At 37.3% G+C, this 26,999-nt stretch overlaps 2 protein-coding genes across 2 annotated transcripts; one reads left to right on the top strand and one right to left on the bottom strand.

Moving 5' to 3' along the window:
• Positions 1-3,685: 3,685 nt before the first annotated feature.
• Positions 3,686-9,891, bottom strand: LOC130076020 (SLAM family member 5-like; the record flags this gene model as incomplete). The annotated part of the gene is made up of 4 exons (XM_056240906.1): positions 9,843-9,891; positions 5,857-6,180; positions 4,825-5,115; positions 3,686-3,880 (listed from the first exon to the last, which is right to left on the bottom strand). Coding segments are annotated over exons 1-4 (859 nt in total), but the record flags the coding sequence as incomplete, so codon positions are not given.
• A 2,132-nt stretch (positions 9,892-12,023) lies between these two features.
• On the top strand, positions 12,024-15,916 carry LOC130076022 (uncharacterized). Its single transcript, XM_056240908.1, has 4 exons — positions 12,024-12,065; positions 12,534-12,863; positions 15,327-15,614; positions 15,731-15,916. The coding sequence occupies exons 1-4, from the start codon at positions 12,029-12,031 to the stop codon at positions 15,883-15,885; spliced, it is 810 nt and encodes a 269-aa protein (XP_056096883.1). The 5' UTR covers positions 12,024-12,028; the 3' UTR covers positions 15,886-15,916.
• The last annotated feature ends 11,083 nt before the right edge of the window (positions 15,917-26,999 follow it).

Genomic DNA, 26,999 nt, shown 5'->3' with positions numbered 1-26,999 from the left:
CAACTGTGTCAATCATAGTAGTGATTGGGACCAAGCAGGCAGCAGACAGTCTCAAAGAGAGAAGTACAGAATATAAAGACAGAATTTGACAAACCACTATATGCTAGAATTTGCAAACATAGGCCTACATCTCCAAGATGCCTATTAACAGGCATCACATTCCAACTATTGCGATACTTGAGTATCTTTCAAAAAGCAGAAGATCTAAATCTGCAACATAAGTGCATACATTAATATCTAGCCACTTTTCTGCATCTGTATACTTTACACATAACACAAACCAAATTGATATGAAATAGCCTAAGGACATTTCATTCTACCAAACTACACGCAATTGCTGAATTACAATTCACACAGGTCAGTTTATTTGACGAATTAAACTTGTGAGGTAATGCAGCGCTGTTTCACTTCGCTGTCTACCGTTACACTATCATACTAAACTGCATTTGAGTGTGTTGAAAGTTGTGTTATTCTATGTGTTAGTTTGTTTTCTGTATGAGACTAGCAGTAAGCTAGATCAACATTATAATAACATTTCATCATGTTGAGCTATGTAACATTGTTTTATGTACATTTGCTCACCTATCTAATAAAGTAGCCTATGTAAGAGTGGCGTCTCTGTCAAGTCGAATTTAGTCGTGGACGTGGAGCTCTCGTATCTCGAAAACGCAATGCTGATATTGATCCTCGTTTTAGTTCTCCTTTTGTCCCAAAGTCTGCTTGCCATGGTCCATAATGTTTGAACGAGTCCACGTCTGTCGCCATGGTCATGGCAGTACAAGCGGAAACCAGGGATAACGCGGATATTACGTCATTGACAGACGACAAGTGAACAGGAACAGGCACTTTTTTTAAATTGTGAATTTCTCTGAATTAAAAAATTGTTGGAAACATTTTGGATAATGGAAGTACACAATTGAAAGAAATATATAACACTGTGCAAGTGATTTTTGGATATTTTGATACAAAATTCGTATATTGTACTTTTAACAACACGCTAAAAGTGCAGTTTACCTGTTTTGAGCGATAGGCAGAGGCAAAGGGAAACAGCTTTGAGCATCATCCTTATTAACACGAAGAACCTGCACATTCAGTAGAAACAGCTCACTCGGTCTATACTAACGTTTACTTTTAACACAATGGCAAGTTGCCTTTCACCAATAGCTAGGTCAAGAGGGCACTGTTTGCTCTGCCCAACAGAATGAAAAAAGAAGATGCGGACTCAAGAGTATCTCTCTTGTCCCTCCTTCAAAATTCCTTATAGGCAGCCAGTTTCCCAATTCCCAAACCTATTATTGTAGGCACACTACATCTAGCTCCTAATCAAACACACCTGAATCATCAGCTTGATATATTACAGACTCCAAGACCAGGAATGCATGGGTCAGGTTAGAGAAAATGTGCACTATTGGTGTACCATTAGGAACATGTTTGGAAAATGTAGCTGTATGTGAATGTAAACAGTCTGCTTGTTTGTCTACTAAGTTGTAAAGCTGAAAGTGCATCATATAAATAAAGTTATTTTATCTCAAAAGAAAAAGTCGACTCTGAACCGCTACACATGCCTTCTCACTAGAAAATGTTTTAAAAAGTGGGGAAAAAAACCCTGAACAAATGTATTTTCTTCACTAAAATGTTACATTTGTTTCATGTTCTTAGTAGTGTCATTTTTTTTAAACGTTTAATGTGTTTGGTCTCAGGTTGTCATGTTTGTAGAGGGGTATACTTTGTTATACATATAATTTTTTATTGCCATTGTTTTTATTTGTTAGCCAAAATCTGCCTTTCTCTGTTTAAATTCACTCTTTTAGTACAAAGGTATAAAATAATGGATTGAGATAATTAGATTGAAGATTCATTATTTAATTTATTTTAAATCTCTTTTTAGATTTATTACATTTAAAATAAATCGTAAAAAATATCAATTAAATACGTTTTTTTTAACAAATGTAATTTTAATCTGTTTATTAATGTTTTTACTCAACATTTCTGCAGTTTTTGAAGGATTTATGATATCTTTTAAATTTCTATAAATAAATATTTCTTTAAATAGGCTTTTTACAAAAAACTGCTTTTTATGTAAAATTCACTTTATAAAAGACCCAGATTTCTAACTTTCATTCATGGGGATAACATGGATAATTTGACCTGGTTTAATGTAAGATTTTTGGAAAATGCAGTTTTAAAATAAAACAAATCACTTTAACAACTAGATGGCTAATAGAGCTCCACTATATGCTATTTGCTATTTGACTAACCGAAATATATCTTTTCACAAGTTGGATTCATATCTAAATATTTTTAAAAAAATCACAATTATAACAAAGTAAAGACCAAACATTCGCTACCGTCATGCTCATTTTGCGATCTTTAGAGGAGCAGCTTAGATTGTATTTACCACAAAAAGCATAATGGCTCAGTATATTCCCAAAATTAACATGAGTTAGTGAATATATGCCTTTCTGCCACCACTCATCAATAAACAAAGATGGCTTGGTGCCAATCAAATGTTACATGTGAATCCTTCAGCACGTTTGAGAGTAAAGCTTCAAGTTTTGTTTGTTACTCACTCTAGGCTACGTCTCCTTATTTAAGAGTGCACGCCCTGTGCAACAAACCAAGAACAAGGCAGAAAGTGAAAAAGGGACATGTAGCCAAGTTTGGAACTTGGAATTTGTGCTCTGCATTTCACAATTCAAGTTCACACAGCAGTGAGTATTGAAGTCACACCCGGAAGCCACTTTTTTTGCTGCTGCTCCCTGGGAGCGATTGGGGGTTTGGTGCCTCAAGATAATAAGAGTGGAAGAGAGCGCTGTTCATTCACTCCCCCCCCACCTACATTTGCCGGTACAGAGACTCGAACCTGCGACCTTCGAGTTACAAGTCTGACTCTTAAGTGGGGGATATATCATAATAACATAATCAGTACAGAAAGAATGTTTCAGAATAAGAGTTTATTTCCTGTCAAATAAACAAACCATAACATCCTTCTTTCGGAATAATAATAACTTAATCTCAATAAAAGTGTCATATTCACATATCAATGAAACAACAAGTTTTATCATAACAAGTTGTGATCATAGTGTTTGCAGGGTCCGCTTCACACACACACATTTGATTTGGCACAGGTTTTATGCAAGATGATGCCCTTACTGACACAACCCAGCATTGAGAGTCCTGGGACACATTCACACTTTTTGATCATTTTGAGCTTTGTTACATAAACCTCAACATGATGTGCTGTAATAAACTGATCTGTATGATAATAGTCTGAATGATGATCATCTTCTTAAAGCGACTTCTGAATACACCGTCTGATCCCATCCATCAGCCTCCTGTAATGAAATGCACTTTATAGGGATGATTTCATTACTCAATTCACAAAAGAAAAGCAAGCTCATTATGAACAATTACACAGATTTTTTTTTAAAATTGTGTATGATGTGTGTGTGTTTCATTATACAACCTAATTTATATATTTTATAAGTAGACAAACAAATAAACTGTTCTAGCTACGCAAGCTTTCATAAAAGAGAGTTAGTGCAGAGAATAACAATTCGTTAAGCGGTGTGTTTAACGAATGTCACATCAGTATAATCAACTTCTTCATTAGTATGAGCTGTTAATGACAATATATATATATATAAAATAAAATAAACATTTATAATACTGAAATGGTGGTTACAGGATTTGTTGGCATTTCTGAGAACTACTTTTGCAATAAAATATACATTTTCCTGTTGTGTGTAATACTTGCCGTCTTGTTTCGCTTGTGTGTATTTCCTGCGGCGACAGAAGAACAACACGACTAAAACTGCGACGACCAGCAGCAACAACAACAACAACAGCGATACAAGGAGGAATGGAGTTTGGCTGGATTCTACAATGATAAAACACAGTCATTAATCTACTGTTAGTCTCAACAAAGATGAAAACAGCAGATCTGATAGGAAATATTATCTTAACAAATGCAACTAAAAATTTTGATAATCAATTCATCTGTACATTATTTCTATGATTAATATCTAGATAAAAATATTTTCTGTATTGAAAAAACATATTCCAAATCTTGCTCATTGTTGTCCTCCAAATTTAAGATATTTACCAGCTAATAAATTTATGTTTTAAAAACATTGTGGAAACAGTGATTTATAATGTTTCTGAAACGTGATTAGAATGTTATTTAAAACGTTATGTAATGTTAGTACAACAACATTCTCCTAACTTATTTTTACTCACAATATAACAATCTTTGAATGTTTATTCCAAGAACATTAACATTTATCAAGTACAAAATGGGTGTTCCGAAAATGTTGTCCTAAGAATGTTCCCCTCGACATCATTAGAACACATATCAAACATTAATAATGTTATAATAATTTTCTAAAAATGTTATTTAAAAAATGTTTTATCTTAACATCTGTAAAACATTAGGGATGCTATACAGTATGTGCTTTAAAAATGTTTAAAGTTACTTTATAAAACAAAACAGCAACTTTGCGTCTGTCTGATGCGCATATACACGAGCATCTGTGAAGTTTATTAAAGACTCTCTTGCTGTCAGTATATGAGCCTTTGTACAAAATGAAAATGGTACTCAAATGAATTTTTATCATTTATAGGTAATATAGCCTTAAAAAAATTATGTTCTGGGAAACCCTCTCAAATGTGTGTGAGACAATGCGAGTTCAATTACTTCAAACCAGCAGGACATTATTAATAGGATTAATTATGGACTCTCACACTGCCAGTTTAGTTCAAAACAGCATGAAAAAAGTGCACTACGATACCAAACATGTGTGAAATCCCCTAATACTGAAGTACCTTCACATGTGTGACAGAGTTGTGTGATGTCCAGATGTGTGGTCTGGTTTCTGACAGGATTGTTGATCACACAGCTGTATGTGTTGTTATCCTGATATTCCACATCCAGAGGTAGAGAGAGACTGATGCTGAGATCACACACACTGATGCTGGACAATACACTGATTCCTGCGTACCAGGAGAGAGTCACATCACTCACATTCAACACTGAACACACCAATGAACATCTGGACTTTGATGATGATGATGATGAAGAACAGTTGCTGGTGATGACAGGAAAAGGAAGACGATCTGGAAAGAAGTACAAACAATAAAAGATGCTGTTTTTTTATTTAAAAGCAGTGTTGGCTATTGCAAACTTCAAGTCAAGTCAAGTTTGTTTATTCGTCATACAAATGTCAAAGACAATTTGTACATTGAAATGCATTTGGTTGAGGCTCAGGCATTCAACAGTAGTGCAATATATAATTATAATTCAATACAATTTAGAAAGGGGGAAAAGTAGATATTACAGTAAAGTATATAAATATGCAAAACAAACATGTTTGTATGATTGTTTTGTATATTAAATAATAAAATGTACAGTATGTGCAGTGTTTTAAGACACTGATTATAAGAGTGTCTTATATTATTCACCCAGATTATAGCCATAAAAAAATTAGCGTATTATTTTTATTTACATTTTGTGTAAGAAGCATCAACTGTATCGCTATTTACACTAAATGTAATCAAGGTGCTAATTGTTTCTATGTATACAAAAAGTATCTACAACAAAAAGCATCTAAACAGCGTAACTGTGCGTCTTCCTTCATTTGCACTTATAGCGACTCCCATTCATAAAGTGAACAGTAATAAAGACAGGCAGGTAAAATTTGAAATATACTTTTTCTCTATTAACTGAAATTATACAGTCAATAATTGAATAACAATGCTGATCAAAATAAACTAAAAGTCATTATGAATAATCAGAACAAGATGCCATGACATGAATATGATGTGGGTGTGCATAATGTATTAAAATCGTCATCTCACCATAAATAGAAATATTGAAATGCTTCATATTTGACCCTGAGCTCCCGATGATCTCTAGTTTATAAAGTCCAGCATGTGCCTTTGAGATGTTTCTGATGGTCAGAGATCCAGTTTCATTGTCCATCTGAAGCCGGTGTTTGAACTTCTCAATTTGATCATAATAAGAGATGTTCTGTCTGTGGATTTCAGCAATACGAGTGTCATTACGCCCAAACATCCACAGTATCTGATCATCTCTCTGTACTTGAACATCAGTGTTTAGAGAGACAGAATCTCCCTCAGTCACTGACACTGACTTCACTTCAGCTGGATCACCAAACACACCTGAAACTGATTTAGAAAATATTTGTAAGTCTTATGTTTAGGAAAAATATATATATTTGCAAGATATTCATTATACATTTGCTCATCAATTATTGGCTGAAGTTAGTAATTTTACATGAATCAAGATTTAATGTATGAGATAAACAGGAGTAGTCAAGATGAAAAAATAAGCTAATGTAAGAGAAAACATTTCCCTTGACATCTAGGCTACTCTTTCAAGAACAGCCTCTTGCATTACAAATGTACACCCAATCTACTGTATACTATGACAATGTTAACTCTGACACAACATCACTTTCTTCAGTGCAGTTTGTTTATTTTATTCTGTGATGCATTTAGTAAAACTCAATAATCACTCAGTCTCCATTATGGTAAAACAGAAAGTACAAAACTATCTGCAAGGTATCTGATGTCTCGCCATGAAGAAAAAAAACTAACCAGTGAGATACAAACACCAAGTTACCTAAAATGTCAAACAAACAAATTCCTTTATCATTCTGTGATATGAGAGATCAACAGTGGATAAATATTAAATGATGATTCAAATCATATTAATGTGGAGGGGGATTCAAAATAGACAAAGCAATATCTCTCTTTAAAATGCCCTTGCAACTACCCAGAGAGCTATGGATTCGTTTGTGTAGGATTGAAAATAATCCAAGACATTTGAAATGAACAAAGACATATGCTTTACTGTGTTCCACCCCTTCTTTCAACCACAAGGACCATTTGGAGTTTCCAAAGACACAGAGTGTAGTGATCAAGGCCTGTAGGCCAAAATGTTTGTACTTTGGGGGTCAATGAATTGTCACACCTTTAAAACAATGGGGGAAGTTGTAAGTATCTGATTGGTCAGTTTGAATGTCTCACATTTGGGTTTTAGTCACATGGTCACGGAAGGGATAAAGGAAGGTTAAAACTGTTGCTCTGTCTGTTTGTATGCTCTGCTCTTTGGATGCTCCAGCTCTCTTCTTCTCTGGGTAATTGGGGCTCTCTCTCTTTACTTCCTCTCCCTCTCTCTCTCTCTCTCTCTCTCTCTCTCTCTCTCTCTCTCTCTCTCTCTGTCTTGTAACATTTTTCATGCTGGGTAAGATTATTGGTATAAGTTATCATCATCTCATACATCTATTTTGTAACTATTTTAAGTGTAACCATAACCATATTTTGTCATTAAACCTTTTCAATTACAACTAATGTGCTAACTAGTTTTGATTTGGTATTGACTTTGAAGTGTTACAAATTGCAATACAATACTGTCACTCTCTATAGCAACGCTCTCCCACATTTTAAGCTATTATAACTGCGCTTATTTCCGTCGTTGGTATAAGTGGCAGTGGGTGGAATAGACAAGAAATGTACAGTTTTCTACCATCTTGCTGATAACGTTTCTTTAGTCATTCGGCAGTCTTGCAGCTTGAACCCCTGCAGGAAATCCACCCTTACATTTGTTTGCACTAACAATCAGAGGTTTTGAAAATTTGTCAAGCAAAGTAATGATAGAGACCAACCAGGTATCAGGCAGTCTCAAAGAGAGAAGTAGAATGTGGCTAAAGAAAAAATTCATATGTGGTAAAACTTCTTTAGATTCCGTTGTGCCTGCACTTAGCACTGAACGCTTGTGATCTTATCAAAAACGCTTGTGCTCTTATCAAAAACGCTTGTGATCTTATCAAAAACGCTTGTGCTCTTATCAAAAACGCTTGTGCTCTTATCAAAAACGCTTGTGCTCTTATCAAAAACGCTTGTGCTCTTATCAAAAACGCTTGTGCTCTTATCAAAAACGCTTGTGCTCTTATCAAAAACGCTTGTGCTCTTATCAAAAACGCTTGTGCTCTTATCAAAAACGCTTGTGCTCTTATCAAAAACGCTTGTGCTCTTATCAAAAACGCTTGTGCTCTTATCAAAAACGCTTGTGATCTTATCAAAAACGCTTGTGCTCTTATCAAAAACGCTTGTGATCTTATCAAAAACGCTTGTGCTCTTATCAAAAACGCTTGTGCTCTTATCAAAAAGCTTGTGCTCTTATCAAAAACGCTTGTGATCTTATCAAAAACGCTTGTGCTCTTATCAAAAACGCTTGTGCTCTTATCAAAAACGCTTGTGCTCTTATCAAAAACGCTTGTGCTCTTATCAAAAACGCTTGTGCTCTTATCAAAAAGCTTGTGCTCTTATCAAAAAGCTTGTGCTCTTATCAAAAACGCTTGTGCTCTTATCAAAAACGCTTGTGCTCTTATCAAAAACGCTTGTGCTCTTATCAAAAACGCTTGTGCTCTTATCAAAAACGCTTGTGCTCTTATCAAAAACGCTTGTGATCTTATCAAAAACGCTTGTGCTCTTATCAAAAACGCTTGTGCTCTTATCAAAAACGCTTGTGATCTTATCAAAAACGCTTGTGCTCTTATCAAAAACGCTTGTGCTCTTATCAAAAAGCTTGTGCTCTTATCAAAAACGCTTGTGATCTTATCAAAAACGCTTGTGCTCTTATCAAAAACGCTTGTGCTCTTATCAAAAACGCTTGTGCTCTTATCAAAAACGCTTGTGATCTTATCAAAAACGCTTGTGCTCTTATCAAAAACGCTTGTGCTCTTATCAAAAACGCTTGTGCTCTTATCAAAAACGCTTGTGCTCTTATCAAAAACGCTTGTGATCTTATCAAAAACGCTTGTGCTCTTATCAAAAACGCTTGTGCTCTTATCAAAAACGCTTGTGCTCTTATCAAAAACGCTTGTGCTCTTATCAAAAACGCTTGTGCTCTTATCAAAAACGCTTGTGCTCTTATCAAAAACGCTTGTGATCTTATCAAAAACGCTTGTGCTCTTATCAAAAACGCTTGTGCTCTTATCAAAAACGCTTGTGATCTTATCAAAAACGCATCTTACAGTGAAAAACAGATAAAAAATAATAATAATAAACCTTGTGATCTTATCAAAAACGCATCTTACCAGTGAAAAACATTTTAATAAATGAAGAGTTCAGATGCAAAAGCCTCTAAGTGCCATTTGAAATTTTCTTCTAGAATGATAATTTTTATCAAGCTTGTATATTTAAGTTCAGTAATTTCACTTAAATGACAATTAATAGGTAATCTTCATTGCCATTTAAGTGAAATTACTGCACTTAAATATACAAGCTTGATACAAATTATCATTCTAGAAGAAAATTTCAAATGGCACTTAGAGGCTTTTGTATCTGAACTCTTCAAATAATAAACCTTTTACAATCAATAAGTATATTCTGCCAAGTGAAGCCTGATATTTTCTCAGCCTGAACTGGTTATTCAGGAGTCCAGTAAACAAACCCAAGATGATGTTATAAAGTCACGGGCTCCCAGCACAGCAGCAGCACACTATTGGAGACACTTCTCCAGTTTCTCCAAATCCACGCTCCGCCAAAAAATTACATTAGACGGGGAGACGCTAACCAGGACTAGAAAAAAAGTTCCACCCATGACGACCAGAGATGGGGAGCTGGACGTTATTTGTCTATAGCAGTCCGCAGTGAGCACCACTTGGTAACCAAGAACATCAGCGATCTGTCCTTATCAGCTGTTTGTTAAATAGCCTAATAGCCTGCTTAATATAGCATAGGCTAATACAATATTGAGTGTTTTCTTATAATCGTAAAACAACGAGAAAGAAGAACATTAAAAAAGTACATTTTACCTTTCTTGAGAGATAGACAGAGGCAGAGGAAAACAGCGCTTCGAATCATAATCCGTGTTTCCAAAGTTTTTTTTGTTTTGTTTTGTTTTGTTTGTTTTTTCAATTGGAGCTCCGTTTATAAACGTGGTGGGTAAATTTCAAAGTTTGACTGAGGCTTATATGCACCGACACGAAGATGCGTCGGGGAATGACTGTCGAAGTTACCGCCTCTGAACGGCCCCTTCATTTGCATAATGACAAAACGTAGCCTGCCGGAAACTCTAGTGGTGAGATAAAACCAAAAATACGGCCCAAGGGTTAACAGTTAGGTTATCTGACATAAGCCCAGATATGCCTGACTTCATGCTACTTTTGCTGTTGACACCTAGTATTTAAAGATGATCTGTGAATGAAAAGCCAAGCGCGTCAGCTTTTTATATTTCTTAGAAATCTAGTTTTGCACAACCTTTAGAGGAGGATGCGTCAAAAAACTATGTAACCACTAGGGGGAGTAAGAGCTTAATAATAATTACACAGGAGAGGACAGGACAGGAGCAAGCACATGGCATAGTGATTATTGCTGCATAGACCTCATTCAGAGCAATATTTTATGTTTATTCAAGGAATACTAATAGTTAAAGGAATACTAATAGTTAAAAAAAACTAATTCATATCAGTGAATAGACTTACCATGTTTTCAATGGCATCCGCTGTAAAAATCTGTAGCTATAAATCTCCTAGATCACTTATAAATTTCCACAGCATATATTGTCTTTTTTTTTTGTCTACTGGAAAGATTATTTGTGTTTATTCAGCAGAACAATCCAAAACACATGAAATAACAGTTCAACATATGTCTATCCCTCACAGCCCTGCTTTCATGCCATGGGAGCGAACTCTGATTGATATGAGAATAGTTAGAAGTGAGGAGACGGTGCTGATAAACTGTCAACGAACAGAGGTAAATCTGCTACCTCTTATGTTAATCGGGTTAATTATCTGAACGTGCTGCTCTCGAACTTTGTTCATAAAACATCATATGGCCACATTATCTGAAGCTAAAAGAAAAAAAGTAATCCATAAGAACACAACAGATTGCCATTTATACACCTGCTATTAATCTTCATATCAAACTATTCATTGAGGGGACGTCTCTGGTTTAATCACCATATAGCTTTGAATCTAAATGTTTTACTGCATGTTGTTAAAAAGTAAGTAAGAAAACAAAACACCAAATGATATACAATGAAGGTCATATTCAGTGACACTGAGCTCAACACACCCACACATCAATGAACTAGCAATCAGGGTCATATTCAGTGACACTGAGCTCAACACACCCACACATCAATGAACTAGCAATCAGGAGGAAGTGGTGACAACCTACAGACAAATAGGGCAAATACCTTTTTGTTTGGGCCTGATGGTATGTCTGAACATGGTCATTAATATTTAAACATCAAAGTCTCTCTCCAGTAACATGCAAACTATTAGAGAACATTAAAATACTGTTATTCTGTGTACTACTGCACCCTTCAGCATTATCAGTTATAAATGTGCATTTGCATGGAAAAAGGGTTTTAAAAAATCTAAACAAAGCCAGATGTAAATATATTTAATCTAAATGAATTATGAGACAATCATATTTCATTGTTGTGACTGTGAGAGAGCTAAGAAAACTGATGGAAAATGTGCCTGTTGTCTGTGGCAAAAGGCAGACGAGAACTCTTTAACCACAGAGGTGGGTGACGCTGTTTCCTCTCTAACGCTCAATGAACACTTTTATTTAGAGCCTAATAAACAAGTGCAAAAAATTACAGAACAGAGTTTATTTCATTTAAAATATAGTCATGCTAAAATTAAAATTTAAAGCATATTAAAATATAAACAACAGCATATATTGTTGATTTAAAATATTTGTATAAAATCAACATTACAACTATAGAAGGATTTTTTATCTTTGTCAAAAACATAAAAGTTTTGTTTCCTCGTTTTTTAAATCCTTGTTGTTTTTGAAATGTGCTCAAAGGAATAAACTTCCTTTGAGTATTAGTGTGTTAGAGGTTGCAGAAGTATAACACCCACTGTGGTCTGAGTCTGATCTCACGTGATTTCAGAAACAACCTTGCAGAAGTGAAGAACTGTTGCTTTCATTGACTGAGAGCCACCAAACTCTACAGAAACTCAACAGTTCTACAAAAATGTGCATGTGGAGATTCATCTTGTTTTTGATCTCTGCACAGGGTGAGATTTTACTATCATACTATCATTATACTATTACTTACTATTACTTCTAACTATTAAATGCATTTTGTTTTTATTGATGAAGTTGATTAACAGAAAATCTAAATCCTTTTTGTGCGATCTAGTATTTGGTGCGCTGATTATTGCAAAATGTCTAAGCCATAGTGTACACTACACTGATGATGATGTAAATCGAAAAATGTTGTCTTTGCATTTTTTTTTTTTTTATCTTGTACTATTATGCGTGTGATCTCCTGTCCTTGTTGAGCTTTGATAAACCTGTGGTGTAAAGATATGATCATTGTAATGATATTTATAAGAAGAGTGAAAGCATTTCCTGTTGGATTCTTGAGGGTCTTTTTAAACAGAAACTGCTTTTTTTAAGCTTGCAGTTCTCCAAAGCTACGCTTGTTTAAGTTATTCTATTTGTGTATGAATGTTACGCACAGTATCTGTATAATGTTTCAGATGTGTTTGGGGCGAGTTCAGATGCAGACAATACAATATCAGTGATGGAGGGAGATTCTGTCACTCTACACATCAGTGTTTCTGCAATAGAGAGAGATGACCAGATACTCTGGAGGTTTGGACATGAAAACTCTCGTATTGCTGAAATCTACAAGCAGAACATCCCAACATATGACAGTAATGAGATATTCAAAGACAGACTGGAGATGAATAACCAAAGTGGGTCTCTTACCATCAAAAACATCAGAATAAAACACTCTGGACTTTACAGAGTAACCTTCATCAGTAATGGAGGGACTTCAGACAAGAGGTTCAGAGTTACTGTTTATGGTGAGTACATTAATCTAACATCATCAGTGGTGAGGTCTCATAGGAGTTTCAGTGTTTTATTTCGAAAACCTGTGACACACCAAGCAGACGATCGACCGCCGAGCAATGTCAGGCGGTTTTTGAGCGTTGGCCGGCTTAGTTTTTTTGGTGTGTTCTGCACCGTTGGCTCTAGTCAGACTCTGTCAGGGTTATTTAGGCAGATCCGGCATGTAGAATCAGCGTCGGGCCATTGGTGAGAGATAGAACGCTGGTTGGCTGTTCAGTTTAGCGAACGAGTCAGTCTACGAGAATAATAGTAAAACAGAGAGCAAAGAAGTGGAAATGGTACAGATAGAAGGCTGTTCTAATTTACGTCATCTTACACGACTGTTCCTGGGCGAAAATTGAAAAATTAGGCTAAAGCCCTGTTCACACTGCCACAGTATGTCGTACAGTAATGGAGAAATTCGCGCGAGGATCATTGTAGCCAATCACAGATATTTTTGATGAGCACATGAGTACAATGGGCGATCAGAGGGGTTTACGATCAACAGCTGACAAAGTGTCACATTTTTAAAAATTCCTTACCGACTGGTATCGAAGTCGGTACTTTTTTACTCTAGTACGCGCTGCTTTATTTACAGTGTGTGTATCTACAGCCTGCAGTGTAGGTTTCCCTTTTTAAATGTCAAATATAAATATATCTGCAGAAATAGACAGTTATCTCCTTAACACACATGCACAGAACACGCATGCTAGCTGACAGTCTAGCATGCGTGTTCTCTTGGCGTGTTCAAGTGCAGCTTTTTTGCCCCGGCACAGGAGACGCGAGGCGACAACACAATAGGCTTTCATCAGTGCTAGTTCTTCGGCATCGGTTGGGTGTGTCCCTACCCTAAAACTTTGTTGCCATCTTTGATATTACTTTAGTCACTGTAACTATGGAAACAATTGATAGATCAGCACATTCATTCAGACATTGTCCGAGACATTAATGTAAGCAGCTAAACAGGATATTTTAACACTAAAATTCTCAAATCATTCTGAAAACGAAAAAAAAAACAATGTGAATTAAGAGAGTTCTCCAAAAAAAAAAAGATTTATTTTATTCAAGGATTTTTAGGCTAGAAAAAATTGCCATCTCTCCCTCAGCCATTGTAATATAAATGCCCTTGCAGCAGTTTTATTTTATTTTTTATTTTATTTTTCCTGCCACAGTAGCCTAATAACTATTACGCTATAAGTGTATATTAAAATATTAAAAGAGAGAAATCAAAACAAACTTCACTAGGTGTTGATAACTGTGGAAATGGGTCATCTCAGTTTGTGAAGTGAGTCACAATGAGTCAGGTGAGACTTCAGCATTCAAGAAAATGGTGGATATGTTTGAGTGAATGACTCATTCATAAAGTCACTTGTCAAACCCACTGGCAGAACGTTGTTGCCTGAAAATTGCCCGCCAATAACTACAGTGCACTTATGACCTACTGGAACAAGCAGATACAAAGTGAAAAAAAAACTAAAGGGGGAAAAGTCCCACTGCCACTCAAATATGAGTATTGGAACTAACTAACTGTCTAAAGGCCCTTGCACACTTTCTCGTCTCGGCAAATTCGCGTCCGAAATTTTCGCACGTTAAAAAATAAATACGACCTCACGTTATGTCAATCACGCTTGCCTCTGAAACTTTCGTCCGTCATAAAAAAAATTGGATCGGGTTCGATTTTCTGCGTTTTTCGCATCTGTAGCAAGCAGTTTGAATGGTGTTGAATGGTGTTTTGACAATTCAGAGCCACCGAATATGAAAAAACGCATACGAAAATTTCGGACTCAGTGTGCAACGGCCTTAAGTCTGAAATCCGGTAACACACCCAAAAAATCTGTGCTGACCTCAATTTGCACAGCTCAATAAAATAATTACACCACGACAATTCAGACACCTAAATCAATTCCTTTAAATCCCAGAAGTACATTGGCCTACACTGCATACCTGGTTAGTTATAAAACACATATTCTTTCATTTAATAAACTACCTCTGCTATGGTCAAGAGAATAAACACAAACATCTCTTTTCAATGAAATTTCATTTACTGAGAGCTTTCCAAAGGTGTAATTACACAAAGAGTGCAAACAGTGCCGACTTCTTTGAGTAAACTGCATTATATAATAAGCCATTTGATCTTCATATAGGGAGCATTAGGGGCTGAGGTGCAGGTGAGAGTGCTAAAAAGTAGTCTCTAATATTCTCTAGGGGTGCTTATTGTTTCCTAAATTACCATCCTTCAGCCCGTGACCCAGAAAGAGATGAGTTCACCATCATAAAGAGGATATCAATTATCTAATTGTGCTGCAAAAAAGCTGAGGACATGTAGCTTTACCCTATAAATAAGTCTTATCTGTAGGACAGCAACTTTGAGAACACAATTCAATCTGTATTTTACAAAACACTTCTGTGAACTATGTTTCTTCTGTGTTGTTTTCTAGCTCATCTGCCTATTCCCAACATCACCAGAAACTCTTCAAAATATTCATCATCAGAGTCCAGATGTTCACTGGTGTGTTCAGTGTTGAATGTGAGTGATGTGACTCTCTCCTGGTACAAAGGAATCGGTGTATTGTCCAGCATCAGTGCGTCTGATCTCAGCATCAGTCTCTCTCTACCTCTGGAGGTGGAATATCAGGATAAAAACACTTACAGCTGTGTGATCAACAATACCATCACACACCAGACCACACATCTGGACATCGGTGAACTCTGTCAACCATATCCAGGTATGACAGCAGTGATGTTACTATTAAATTACTGAGCTAATCTGTGGTTAAGAAAGCCAGAGAGTAAAAGCTTGTTGCAATGGAAAGTTCAGTCTTGTTTTTTTTTCTTCCCTCAGACTCTGAACAGTGTTGTGGTTATACTGAAGCTGTGATCCGATTGGTCGTCTCTGCTGTGGTGGGCGTGGCTACTGTTGTTCTATTAGTTGACCACTTCAGATCCAATAGTGTTGGACATAAACTGGGAGCAGAAAGGTCACCATCAGTCCCTTAATGACTTTTAAATGTATGAAGTTGTTTGAATATGATGTTAAATAATTTGAGCTGCATATAGGGTGGGCATACGTACAGATTTTAGCCGGACAGTCCGGATTTTAAGCCCCGTCCGGCGCAGCCTCAAGCCGGACACTAATTTGTCCTCCTTTTTGGAGTTGCGCTGAATCCGCCTAAAAAAACCCGCTCTAGAATCTGTATTGGGACACAGCAGCATAGCGTCTAATGCCGTAAGATCTCTGGTCAAACAAATGATTGGCTTATTTTTCGCATTCATTATTTGTTTATTTATGTATTTATTTTATATCCAGAAGTGGAAGTTTTATGTCCAGTGCCACTAGCTGCATATGACACATACACATCTGGTGGCCATGCAGTATTTAGTCAAAGCTTTGCTTGTCAAAAATGACAAGCACCGAATCATGAGTTCAATTCAGATTGGATTTCTGCAACTTATGGGTAAAGCCTTTTGTTTTTAAATCCGAAAACAAAGTTGGTTACAGAGTGCCATCAAATGAAGTAAACTGTTATAGTTAACTATGTTAGACTCATAACTGAGTTATGTCTGTAAAGAAAACAAAACAGAACAAAAAACAACAACATTTTAATTAATTATTAGTTTTGTTATGAACAGAAACTATTCACCAAGGCTAGTCCAATAGCTTCTGTACCTTAACTGGAGACTGCCTCACTATTAACTGTCATGTTTACACATTTATTGGCATGTTTTCTAATTTTTAATTTAAGTAGGCTAATCATCATAAACTAGGTAACATTTAAAAGTCTGACATCTTAAAATTAATTATCTGAATTTTCCAATGAGACTATGTTACCATGACAACTGCACTTTAAATCCTTCCAGTTTGTTGCAATTTGTTGCACCTTTTTCCCTTTTTCAACCAAATCCTATTTTAATCTTGACAAAAAACATATAATTGGAAATATCTAACGTTCCAGGTTCCATATTTGACCACTGATAGAAGTGATACTGTGACTATAGAAATGTATTAATTTATGAGTTCATTCGCCAAAGAAAATTAAAATGGACAGTGGGTGTCACCTGGTGGCCATGTGGTAAACCTGTCTTTATCATATGTGCTGTACTGTGCTGTGCGTGTGTGTGTGTGTGTGTGTGTGTGTGTGCGTGTGCGTGTGTGTTTGTTAATAAATGCCCCTTTTCTGTAATTTCTACGGGATCGGTTAGTTTAGGTAAAATCAAGTCAGCGACGTGCTCAAACACAATTGCGCAATACTTCACTCACACTCACACAGTTTCATGAATGACAATAAAACAAACAAAATCCTATCAGATTTATGACGAATCCATCAAGCACTCTAAGTTTAGACCAATCAGTGTAACATTCAGGTCTTAAACTCCAACATCTTAGTTCAATCAAAACAGTCACGTTTTATGCGTACAGAGACCCAACCTTTAGTAGGCTAGCCTAAGCAAATCAGTCAATATCCAGTTCATGGATATGGGAAAAACAATATTCTTACCTTTTACAATCAACAAGTATCGACACAGAACAAATATCCTGCCAAACATAGTGAAAGCCAGATATTTCTCAGCCTGAACTTGGTTTTCACAGGAGTCGAAGTGAACTGAAGCCGGTGCACAAGCACAACACTGGCAAGCCGCAAGAAAGGCATGGAGGAAGAACCTTATAAGGTCTGCCTTAGTTTCCGATTGAATATAAAACTACAAGCAATCTTAGGTATACAGCCTATACCGAGTATTTCATTTGTTATGTCGGTTATGAGGTTAAATAAAGCTTGCAACATGTCAGCGGGAAATGTACAGCTCGTAGGCTACTATTATTCTCTCATGCAGTTACAGATGCAGCGTTTTGACTGAACTAGGGGAGAGCGGGGCACAACCTAACACATTTTGGTTTTGGCTCAGTTTATTATTTAAAAAAGAATTAAGTTAGATTCATATTTTTTTACACAAGCAACATACACATCTCTGCTACAAATGAACACTTAAAGTTTTTTTCTAGGACCTACCGTTTTCGTGCAGTTGCACTGAAAGTGACAGAAGTGCAAACGTTACAACTTACCCCATATGCGGGGTTAATAACAGATAGAGGGGTTAGTTGTAACACTTGTGTGTAACACATAATTCAGTACTATTTTATATGTATAGTTTGATATTGTTTGTGCATCTGTATAGATATATATCCATACATCCATGATCCATCCCTCATCCAATCATCCTTCTATTATGGATCAATATCATGGATAGAGATATAGGAAAGGGCTGCACAGTTTTGCAATAAATAAATAAATAAAATCATCAAATATTGTAATTGAAATTTAATTATATTTGTGTGTGGCAGTTGCATGCTAAATTATTATTATTAATAATAATAACAGTAATAATAATAATAAAAACTAGCTTAAAATCAAATTTAAAGGGTGTATTGCATGAAAAACAGGCTATATTTTTTAATAAATAAACAAGTGATCAATGCATAGTAAACACAATTTAAAAAATTTAATTCCAACATTGTTTGTGAAAGCCCAACAAAGTTTAATGTGGCAAAATCAATATATAAATACCTCAAACCTGAAAACTTGTGTGGCTCCCTGTTTTCATTTGATTATCATTGTACACTTGGCGGCTTAGTTGTAACCAGGCGCGTCGTTAGACATGGGCATTCGGGGCTTCAGCCCCGGATGTTTTTTTTTTAGCCCCGGATCTCAAAAAAAAAAAAAAAATTATTGATATTTTTTTTTTTTTTTTTTTTTTTTTTTTATATATATATATATATATATATAAATGACCGGGTCTTTTAATCTATCCTTCGGAATCATGTATTAAAGACGATTAAAATGTGTTCAAGCAGATCAAAGTTACTATGGTTACTATAGTTATAGCACGCTTGCATTTAGAGTGCGCACCAGAGGAGACAGAGAGCCTGAAAGAGCCATCATTTAACTTACAGCTTTAGGGCTTGACTGTCACTGTTGTTTGTGGCTTCTGGTGGTAGCTATTATGGACATTAGAGGGGGAAGGTATACTATATACTATATGAAGACTATAGTATAATGTGAGATAGAAATACAAATTTAAGTCGTTAAATTCAAGATCACGTAAACGTTTCCCTCCGCTGCGGCTGTCAGTCATTCTCCATTCAGCATCAAACAGCTCGTTGCGTTTGGTTACGACAGTCAACGATGAAACTCTCTCCAAGATGATTCAATGTTACTATTATTATACTTTATCGGACGGTAGATAAAGCTATATGGTTTCGCATAAAATGACTATCTTGCTGGACTGTATTGCTGTAGGCTACCTTAATATTCGTTTCTACCGTGTGTCTGTTAGATCACAACACTGGAGAGCACTATAATTGTTCTTCACGCGCACATTAACTGAAATTTAAAACTGTTAAAAGAAAAGGCTCAATAAACTATTGCATAGATAGATACTGTTACTGTATTAATACACTATGCATCGATATGCCTTTCCTTTCTGCTTTGAACTTTTCTGCGCGCTGTGACTCTGTTGCTTCAAGCGCACCATTCTGCGCTCGAGATGCGCATAAGCGCTGTGTGCCGCACATGAGCTTTTCATAATTATATCATAATACTTTTGCGCAATGAAAGATTATTAATAGCTTTTTTTCTTCTGTTCTGTCCTATCTATCATATGTTGCTGCCTCATTAAACAGATCTGCTATACATTTAAAAATGTCTTAATTTTATAGTAGACTATATATAATAATTTATCTTTCTGATTTTTATCTTGTTTTTCATGAATGTATTTTACAACTATACAAAGAGCAATGTGTAACGTTTTACCTGGTTTAGTGCTACACTTATTGTCTCTTTGTTCCCCACTAAATAATGTTTTTTTACATTTACATTTTACATTTAGTCATTTAGCAGACGCTTTTATCCAAAGCGACTTACAACTGAGGACTAAACCAAGCGAGTCATCGTGAAGAGGCAAAAGCAACGCAAGAAGTGCTCAAAATACAAAGTTCAGACATAGCTCGGAGTAGCATAAGGCAGGCAAGCGAGGATTTAGAGGAAAGGATTTTTTTTTTTTTTTTTAAGTTAAGTGCTCCCGGAAGAGATGAGTTTTCAGTTGTCTTTTGAATGTTGTCAGGGATTCTGCATTCCGGATGAGGGTGGGGAGATCATTCCACCAGCATGGAACCGTGAATGAGAATGTTCTGGAGGGTGATTTTGTGCCCCGCTGTGATGGTACCACGAGCCGTCGCTCATTGGCCGATCGTAGGCTTCTGGTAGGGATGTAGACTTGTAGTAGTGAGTGGAAGTAGGAGGGAGCTGAACCTGTGGTCAATCTGTAAGCAAGCGTCAAAGCCTTGAACTTGATGCGAGCAGCGAGTGGTAGCCAGTGCAGAGAGATGAACAGAGGAGTGACGTGGGCCCTTTTGGGCTCGTTGAAGACCAGACGAGCTGCAGCATTCTGGATCATTTGTAGAGGTTTAGTTGCACATGATGGAAGTCCAGCCAGAAGAGCATTGCAGTAATCAAGCCTAGAAATGACCAGGGCCTGGACGAGAAGTTGTGTTGCATGCTCAGTTAGGAAAGGCCTGATCTTCCTGATGTTGTGCATAGCAAACCTGCATGATCGAGCTGTCTTTGTAATGTGGTCTGTGAAGGTCAGCTGATCATCAAAGATTACTCCAAGATTTCTGACCGACCTTGATGGGGTGATTGAGGAAGAATCTAGCTGGATAGTGAGGTCGTGCTGAAGAGACGGATTGGCAGGGAGGACGAGAAGCTCAGTCTTTGCCAGGTTGAGCTGCAGGTGATGTTCCTTCATCCATGCCGAGATGTCCGCCAGACATCTTGAGATCCGTACAGCTACTGTGGGATCATCTGGTTGAAATGAGAGGTAGAGCTGGGTGTCATCAGCATAGCAATGGTAAGAGAAACCATGTGCCTGTATGATGGGTCCCAGTGATGTGGTGTAAATGGAGAAGAGGAGCGGTCCGAGAACTGAACCCTGAGGAACGCCTGTGGTCAGTTGATGTGCTTTGGATACCTCACCTCTCCATGTGACCTTGAAAGACCTACCTGTGAGATAGGACTCAAACCAGTTGAGGGAGGTTCCAGTGATGCCCAGTGATGAGAGGGCGGACAAGAGGATCTGATGATTCACAGTGTCGAAGGCAGCAGAGAGGTCCAGGAGAATGAGAACTGAAGATTTGGAAGCAGCTTTTGCGATCCGCAGGGCTTCCGTGACTGACAGCAATGCAGTCTCAGTTGAATGTCCTTTCTTGAAGCCAGATTGGTTGACATCCAGCTGGTTGTTAAGAGACAGGAAGGATGATACTTGGTTAAAAGCAACTCGTTCAAGTGTTTTCGCAATGAATGGTAGGAGAGAGACAGGCCTGTAGTTCTCTAGAAGTGATGTGTTTAATGTTGATGTTTTAAGCAGAGGGGTTACCCGAGCCTGCTTAAATGCTGTAGGGAAAATGCCAGTGTGGAGGGATGAGTTGATAATGTGTGTGAGAGCTGGTAGAAGTGTGGGAGAGATGGCTTGTAGAAGGTGTGAGGGGATGGGGTCTAGAGGGCAGGTGGTAGGATGACTGGAGAGGAGAAGTTTAGATACTTCTTCCTCGGTTAGTGGAGTGAAGGAGGAGAGAAGGTTATTGGCTGTGGGAGAGGTTAGTCTGGGTTCCTGTGCTGAGAACTGACTGCTGATAGTGGTAGTTTTGTTAGTGAAGAAGTTAGCAAAATCATCAGCAGTTAAAGAGGAGGTGGGTGGTGGTGGAGGTGGACAGAGGAGAGAATTGAATGTCTTGAACAGTGAACGTGTGTTAGAGGCGCTGTTGATCTTGTTGTGGAAATATGAAGATTTTGCGGCGTGAACGTTTTTCACTAAATGTTCAGATTTTATACAATTATTGTTTTTCTAGACTAAATTTTACTGAGTTATCCACTAATCTAGTTTATAATATAATTTTTGTCATAGGTTATGATCATATTCTTTTTTTTTTATTTGTTGTTTTTATTTATAATGAAGTTGTCTGTATTAAGTAGATTGTGTTTAACACACAAAAGAGTGATTATCAGTTCAACACACAGAGTTATAGAAATTCTACTTGATTAAAAAAATACTGCGCTGGTATTGGACCGGTATCGGTTGATACTCCGAATTTTTGGTATCGGATTGGATCAGTTCAGAAAAAATTATATCGGGACATCCCTAATATTTTCTGGTAGGCTATATCTAAGTTACCCAGGAGCTCTGTTGACATGCTTAGCTTGATGAATTGAGTCGTTGAACACAGCAGGAGAGAACGCAACGTTAGCCAGCTAGCTAAAGCTCTGGAAAATTATTAGCTAACGCTACGGAGGCCCAGGGGCGGCCTTACCTATGTTTCACCCGTTTCAATTGAAACGGGCCCCGCCCTCCAAGGGGGCCCCAACAGACCAGCAAAATCCCATTCATTTTCTCCGTATAGGATATTGATTTTCAGCCATAATGTCTAAACCATTCAAGGTAGATTGACCACGAGCTACGAGGTTGTGAAATGAAAGTTTCTGCTCCTTTAAAAGCCACAAGCTACGAAATCAACCTTGTTATTGGCAAAACACTGACTTCTGATTGGTAGAACTCGCGGTTACCATGGCGCCGTTTACCACTCCCGCGAACGGCTTAAGCGATCTGAATAATATCGGTAGTTTATGTATTTATACCTTTGCCTTTTTTGCCGTTAGGTTAAAATGTTATTTTGAGCAGAAAAAGAATTTTAAGAGGCAATGAAACTGAAAAACGAAAGATATCGGACAACAAAAGAAAAGCTTTATTCAGTCTACCAAAAGTGAAGTTACCCTGCGTGAAAGGGCGAGGCTTATTCCATGATATATAATTGTATATAGTTTTAATCAAATAAGGTTGGATTATTTCTATGTTGAGCTGCCTGTTCATGAAGCTGAAAGTGCACGTATACCATTGATGCAAACCAACAGGAATCCTTGCTTTTTCTGCTCTATTATGTTTATGTTTTATGTAGGGCCCCATATTAGTTATTGAAACGGGCCCCCAGATGCTTAAGGCCGCCACTGCGGAGGCCATAATATTTTTGACTCATGGCTGAAGTTAAGTTTCTCCAGCTCTCCAGGTTGGCAAAAAATGCATCTCAAAATGCATCAGATTGATGCTTTAAAATATGGAATATTTAAGATTTTCTTACGGGGGAGCACCCCCCCCCCAGCACCCCCCCCCCCCCCCCCCCTAGAGGGGTAATATCCAACTTTTGAGTGGGGACTGGGCTAAGCCCCCAATGTATCAAGACCCTAGCAACGCCCCTGGTTGTAACACTGTGTTACAACTAACCCCGCTGTGTAAAACATATTTTAAGCCTAGAGTTGCTGACATGTTTCAAAACGGTGCCATGTTTTAGCCCACAAGACAGTGATTAAGGTAATATAAAGTAAGATTTGGTGACTTACACACCCAGCTCAGAAACCGAAAAAAACGTACGATGAAAAAAATTACTTTCGTGGTGTCAAAACACTCTTTGTCCAGTATCTTCATGAAATCTTATCAAAACTTTCCAAAAATTCGCGGGAGACCGTCTTCTGGCAGCGAGAGAAAAAGAGCGGAAACACAACCGGCTTGATCTTTACTAACTATGTAAACGGTCCGTGTTACATCTAACCCCGCGTTAGGTTGTGCCCCGCGCTCCCCTACTTCTGCTGCATGAGATGAGAGGACATTTGTATCATGTCCTGGGTCATAAGAGTCTGCGTTTGTGATATGTCAGTGTCCTACCTTTCCAGCAAAATTCTCTTTTTTTCTGGGTGTGTTTAAATCTGAACTAATGCGTTACTGTCACATTTCACACATTGCACTTCAATAAGCCAACAGAAAGCAGGTTAATGCGTTATATGCAGTAAAGTAAGAAAACTACCTGACCGGTTTATGCTTAAAAGAGTAGTTCACTTATGAAAATTATAGCCCATGATTTACTCACCCTCAAGCAATCTTAGCTGTATGACTTTCTTCTTTCAGACGAATACAATCAGTTATTAATAAATGTCCTGGCTCTTCCAAGTTTTATGGCAGTAGATTGCAATCAACAGGTTGGAGCTCAAAAAAGTGCATCCATCCATCATAAACAAACTTCACACGGCAGTTTGAAGTCAGTTTAAATCTACTAAAAACACATCTCTTTGGTAGCATACACCACATTATAGACTTCTATAATTCAATGTTAGGCTGCATATAGGTCAGCCAGAACCGGGATCACTTCCCATAAATCCTGATGTAGCCTACTTGGTACATCATAAGAAGGATGGCGTCTATGCTAATATTAGTCTCTCTGTTTATTCCAAGGTTTACTGCAGTCCGCCGGATCCAGGCCGTATCCAGATCTGATGAAGGACCAGCGCCTGGACACGACGACAACGCAGTCCTGAAGTGTCAACTAGTCGCTTCCCTGTGTGAAGGCCTCCTTCCCTTTACCCCTGTACAGATAAAGACGTTGTCGGGATAATTCCGGTTTGCGTGGCTACGCAGACGCGACAAATTTCTGTATTATACATTTTTAAGACCAGACAAGTAGTTTGTTGAGAGTTGATTTGTGAAGGAGGATTACACCCCATGCACACATATATATTCAAACTGAACACCTGATGCGCATGTGTGCGCCGGCGTCGTTGTTTTTTGGGTTTGCGTTTTTGAGGTTTGCGCAGAGATAACGGATAATCATTTGCACCTTAGAACCTATTTCAGGGAGTGTGTTCTCGAGACACCAGGCCCTGTTTTGTGTGGATGGGCGGCCGGAGCATGTTAAGAGTTTTTCTGTTAGAACGGTGTCGTGTTGTCGGCCCCTATTAATGATCAGTGAATCAATCAAAACTAACTTTAGCTTGACAATAACTTTATCCTAATGCTTTTGTACAGCCTAAACAATCTGTTATGGTAATTTCTACTATAACTGTAAAGCTGCTTTGAAACAACATACTGTTAAAAGAGCTTTATAAATGAAGGAGACTTGACAAAAACATAGAAGTACAAAACAATGACATTTTTTTATTATCTCAATTTCTGGACAACTCAAAGAAAAGTGCATTGAGAGTGCTATTCCTGACAGTATCCATAGTAATAAGTGCAAACTCTTTTTTTAAATCGCAGCTGGCTTAACCACAGTTAACTAGGCCTACTGCAGTATAAAACAATGTAAGCAGTTCTTTCAAAGCCGGCCCTGACCAATTTGCTGCCCTAGGCAAGATTTTACCTGTTGCCCCATGTATCACAGCCCATTTCACCCCGTCATTGTGTTCATGATATTATTTAGCCTATATTATATTTATATAAAGGCTGATGATGGTTAAACTATCAAACAAAAAAAAAAGTCCCTGAGCCACATTGCAGCTTAAACACAAAGAGCATTACATCTAGCATTCTGCACTTATATAGTGCTATTCACTATACTTTGAGCATTAGCAAAAGTGTCTGTATGATGGCAGTAATCCTCCACTAAACTATGGCACATTTCATGTTTTCCCCATGAATGAAACTGAGAAATGTAGATCTTCTTTAATGTGAAATTTTAAAATGTTGCTAAAAACCTATATATAAATATCATTACTACTTTCAGCAAACAAATTAAAAAAATGACACATATCCCCCCAAAACTGCACAACAACTGTAGAGTAAAACGTTGATTAAAAAAACAAAGTGATAGTAGGCATGCGTCTAAAAAACTAACATGATTGTTGCAAAATCATATTGTCTGGGGCATCTGGAGAACTCAGAACAGCTGTTTGCATAAAGTTTAATGTAAAAATAACTGCCATTAAATTATAGTATCTATATAGCCTACTATGGGATAAGATGAACTGTTCTTATTCACTTTTATTATATCCCCAATCAGTTTGCAAACTAAGGCAAAGACAGAGGCATTAGTGTGATAAAGACAGCGGCATTAGATTGCCTTTGACTTTATCCCCTTCTCTTCTTCTTTTTGACGCTGTATCTATCGCAGTTCATAGACTATAATGCTAATTTATGATGTTTCATGTATATTCCCCTGTGTCTTTTCTGAATTCCGAACCTGCTAAACCACGCCCCTTCAAGTTACACCCCCTATGATGAAATAACAGAAAAGCCACACATGTGGAGCTTACCTGGACTAGAAAAAAGATTACACCCATGACGATCAGAGAGGGGGAGCTGGACCTCGTGCTCTGCAGGGTGCAGTGAGCACCACTTGGCACGGGGTGGCAACTTCAGCCCTGTAGAAAAGGCATTGCCACACCAGGTTTACCACTGCAGAGTTACCCAGCCCAGAACTGTGAGATAATATACAAATATGTGATGTTTCCAGATTGTTTTGTACTTCTACTTTGTTATCCTTATTATTTATACGTGCGGTGTCTAAAAGTTGTATAGCTAAATTACTTTGACTAATGTTTTTATTTTACTTTAAAAGACACATTTCAAGTCATTAATAGCTCTTTTTGCAATTTCACGTGTTTTACTGACTGCAATGACAGACTCTTAAATACATTTGTTACATACATTTTGTCTACATACTGTCACACAATCACTCTTGCATTATTTTTATGCAAAGTCCCATATAGTCTACCTCATATGATACCATATCACTACAGCGTTTTGAAGATATGTGACATTTTTCGATTTCGGAGGTCAATATGTCACATTTTTATTGAGGAAATAAAAAATGGCCAGATCTTATAGGTATAAATAATAATTAATAATGGTACGGCACCAGGTCAACAATTTTTATAAAACACACAAAATGCGACAAAGCCCAGTCTGAAGCCCATATGGCTTACATATTATTCATATCTGTCCTGTCCTGATTATCAGCAGCTTGTTACTTACCTGGTTTGTTGAAGCTCATTGCCTAGCACAGTCGATCAGTATCCTCTCCTCAACTTTGACTGTTTTGACTATAGTGAGTGGAATATAGTGTTTAAAAGTGGGGGAACCAGAACCTGTTCTGAATTTCCGTTAGTAGCCACACCGGTCTGTCTACATTTGCTCAAAAATTTAAACAAGTAGTTATTTTTTAAAATCATATCATAGTCTAACCTGGATACATTCACTGCTTGATTATTGGTTCATTTTATCCCTGGTGACCCACACATATC

Source organism: Rhinichthys klamathensis, unplaced genomic scaffold (genome assembly GCF_029890125.1).
Source record: "Rhinichthys klamathensis goyatoka isolate OS25496 unplaced genomic scaffold, OSU_Roscu_1.1 h1tg000619l_1, whole genome shotgun sequence".
NCBI classification, from domain to species: domain Eukaryota; kingdom Metazoa; phylum Chordata; class Actinopteri; order Cypriniformes; family Leuciscidae; genus Rhinichthys; species Rhinichthys klamathensis.
Note: the sequence above shows the minus strand (reverse complement) of the source record. Positions and strands in the feature narration are given on the sequence as shown.

Excerpts from the sequence above, each read along its gene's own strand:
- LOC130076022 (XM_056240908.1), top strand. The coding sequence starts at position 12,029 with ATGTGGAGATTCATCTTGTTTTTGATCTCTGCACAGG. Across the intron at positions 12,864-15,326 it reads GTTCAGAGTTACTGTTTATG|CTCATCTGCCTATTCCCAAC; the intron begins GTGAGTACATTA and ends GTTGTTTTCTAG. Across the intron at positions 15,615-15,730 it reads ACTCTGTCAACCATATCCAG|ACTCTGAACAGTGTTGTGGT; the intron begins GTATGACAGCAG and ends TTCTTCCCTCAG.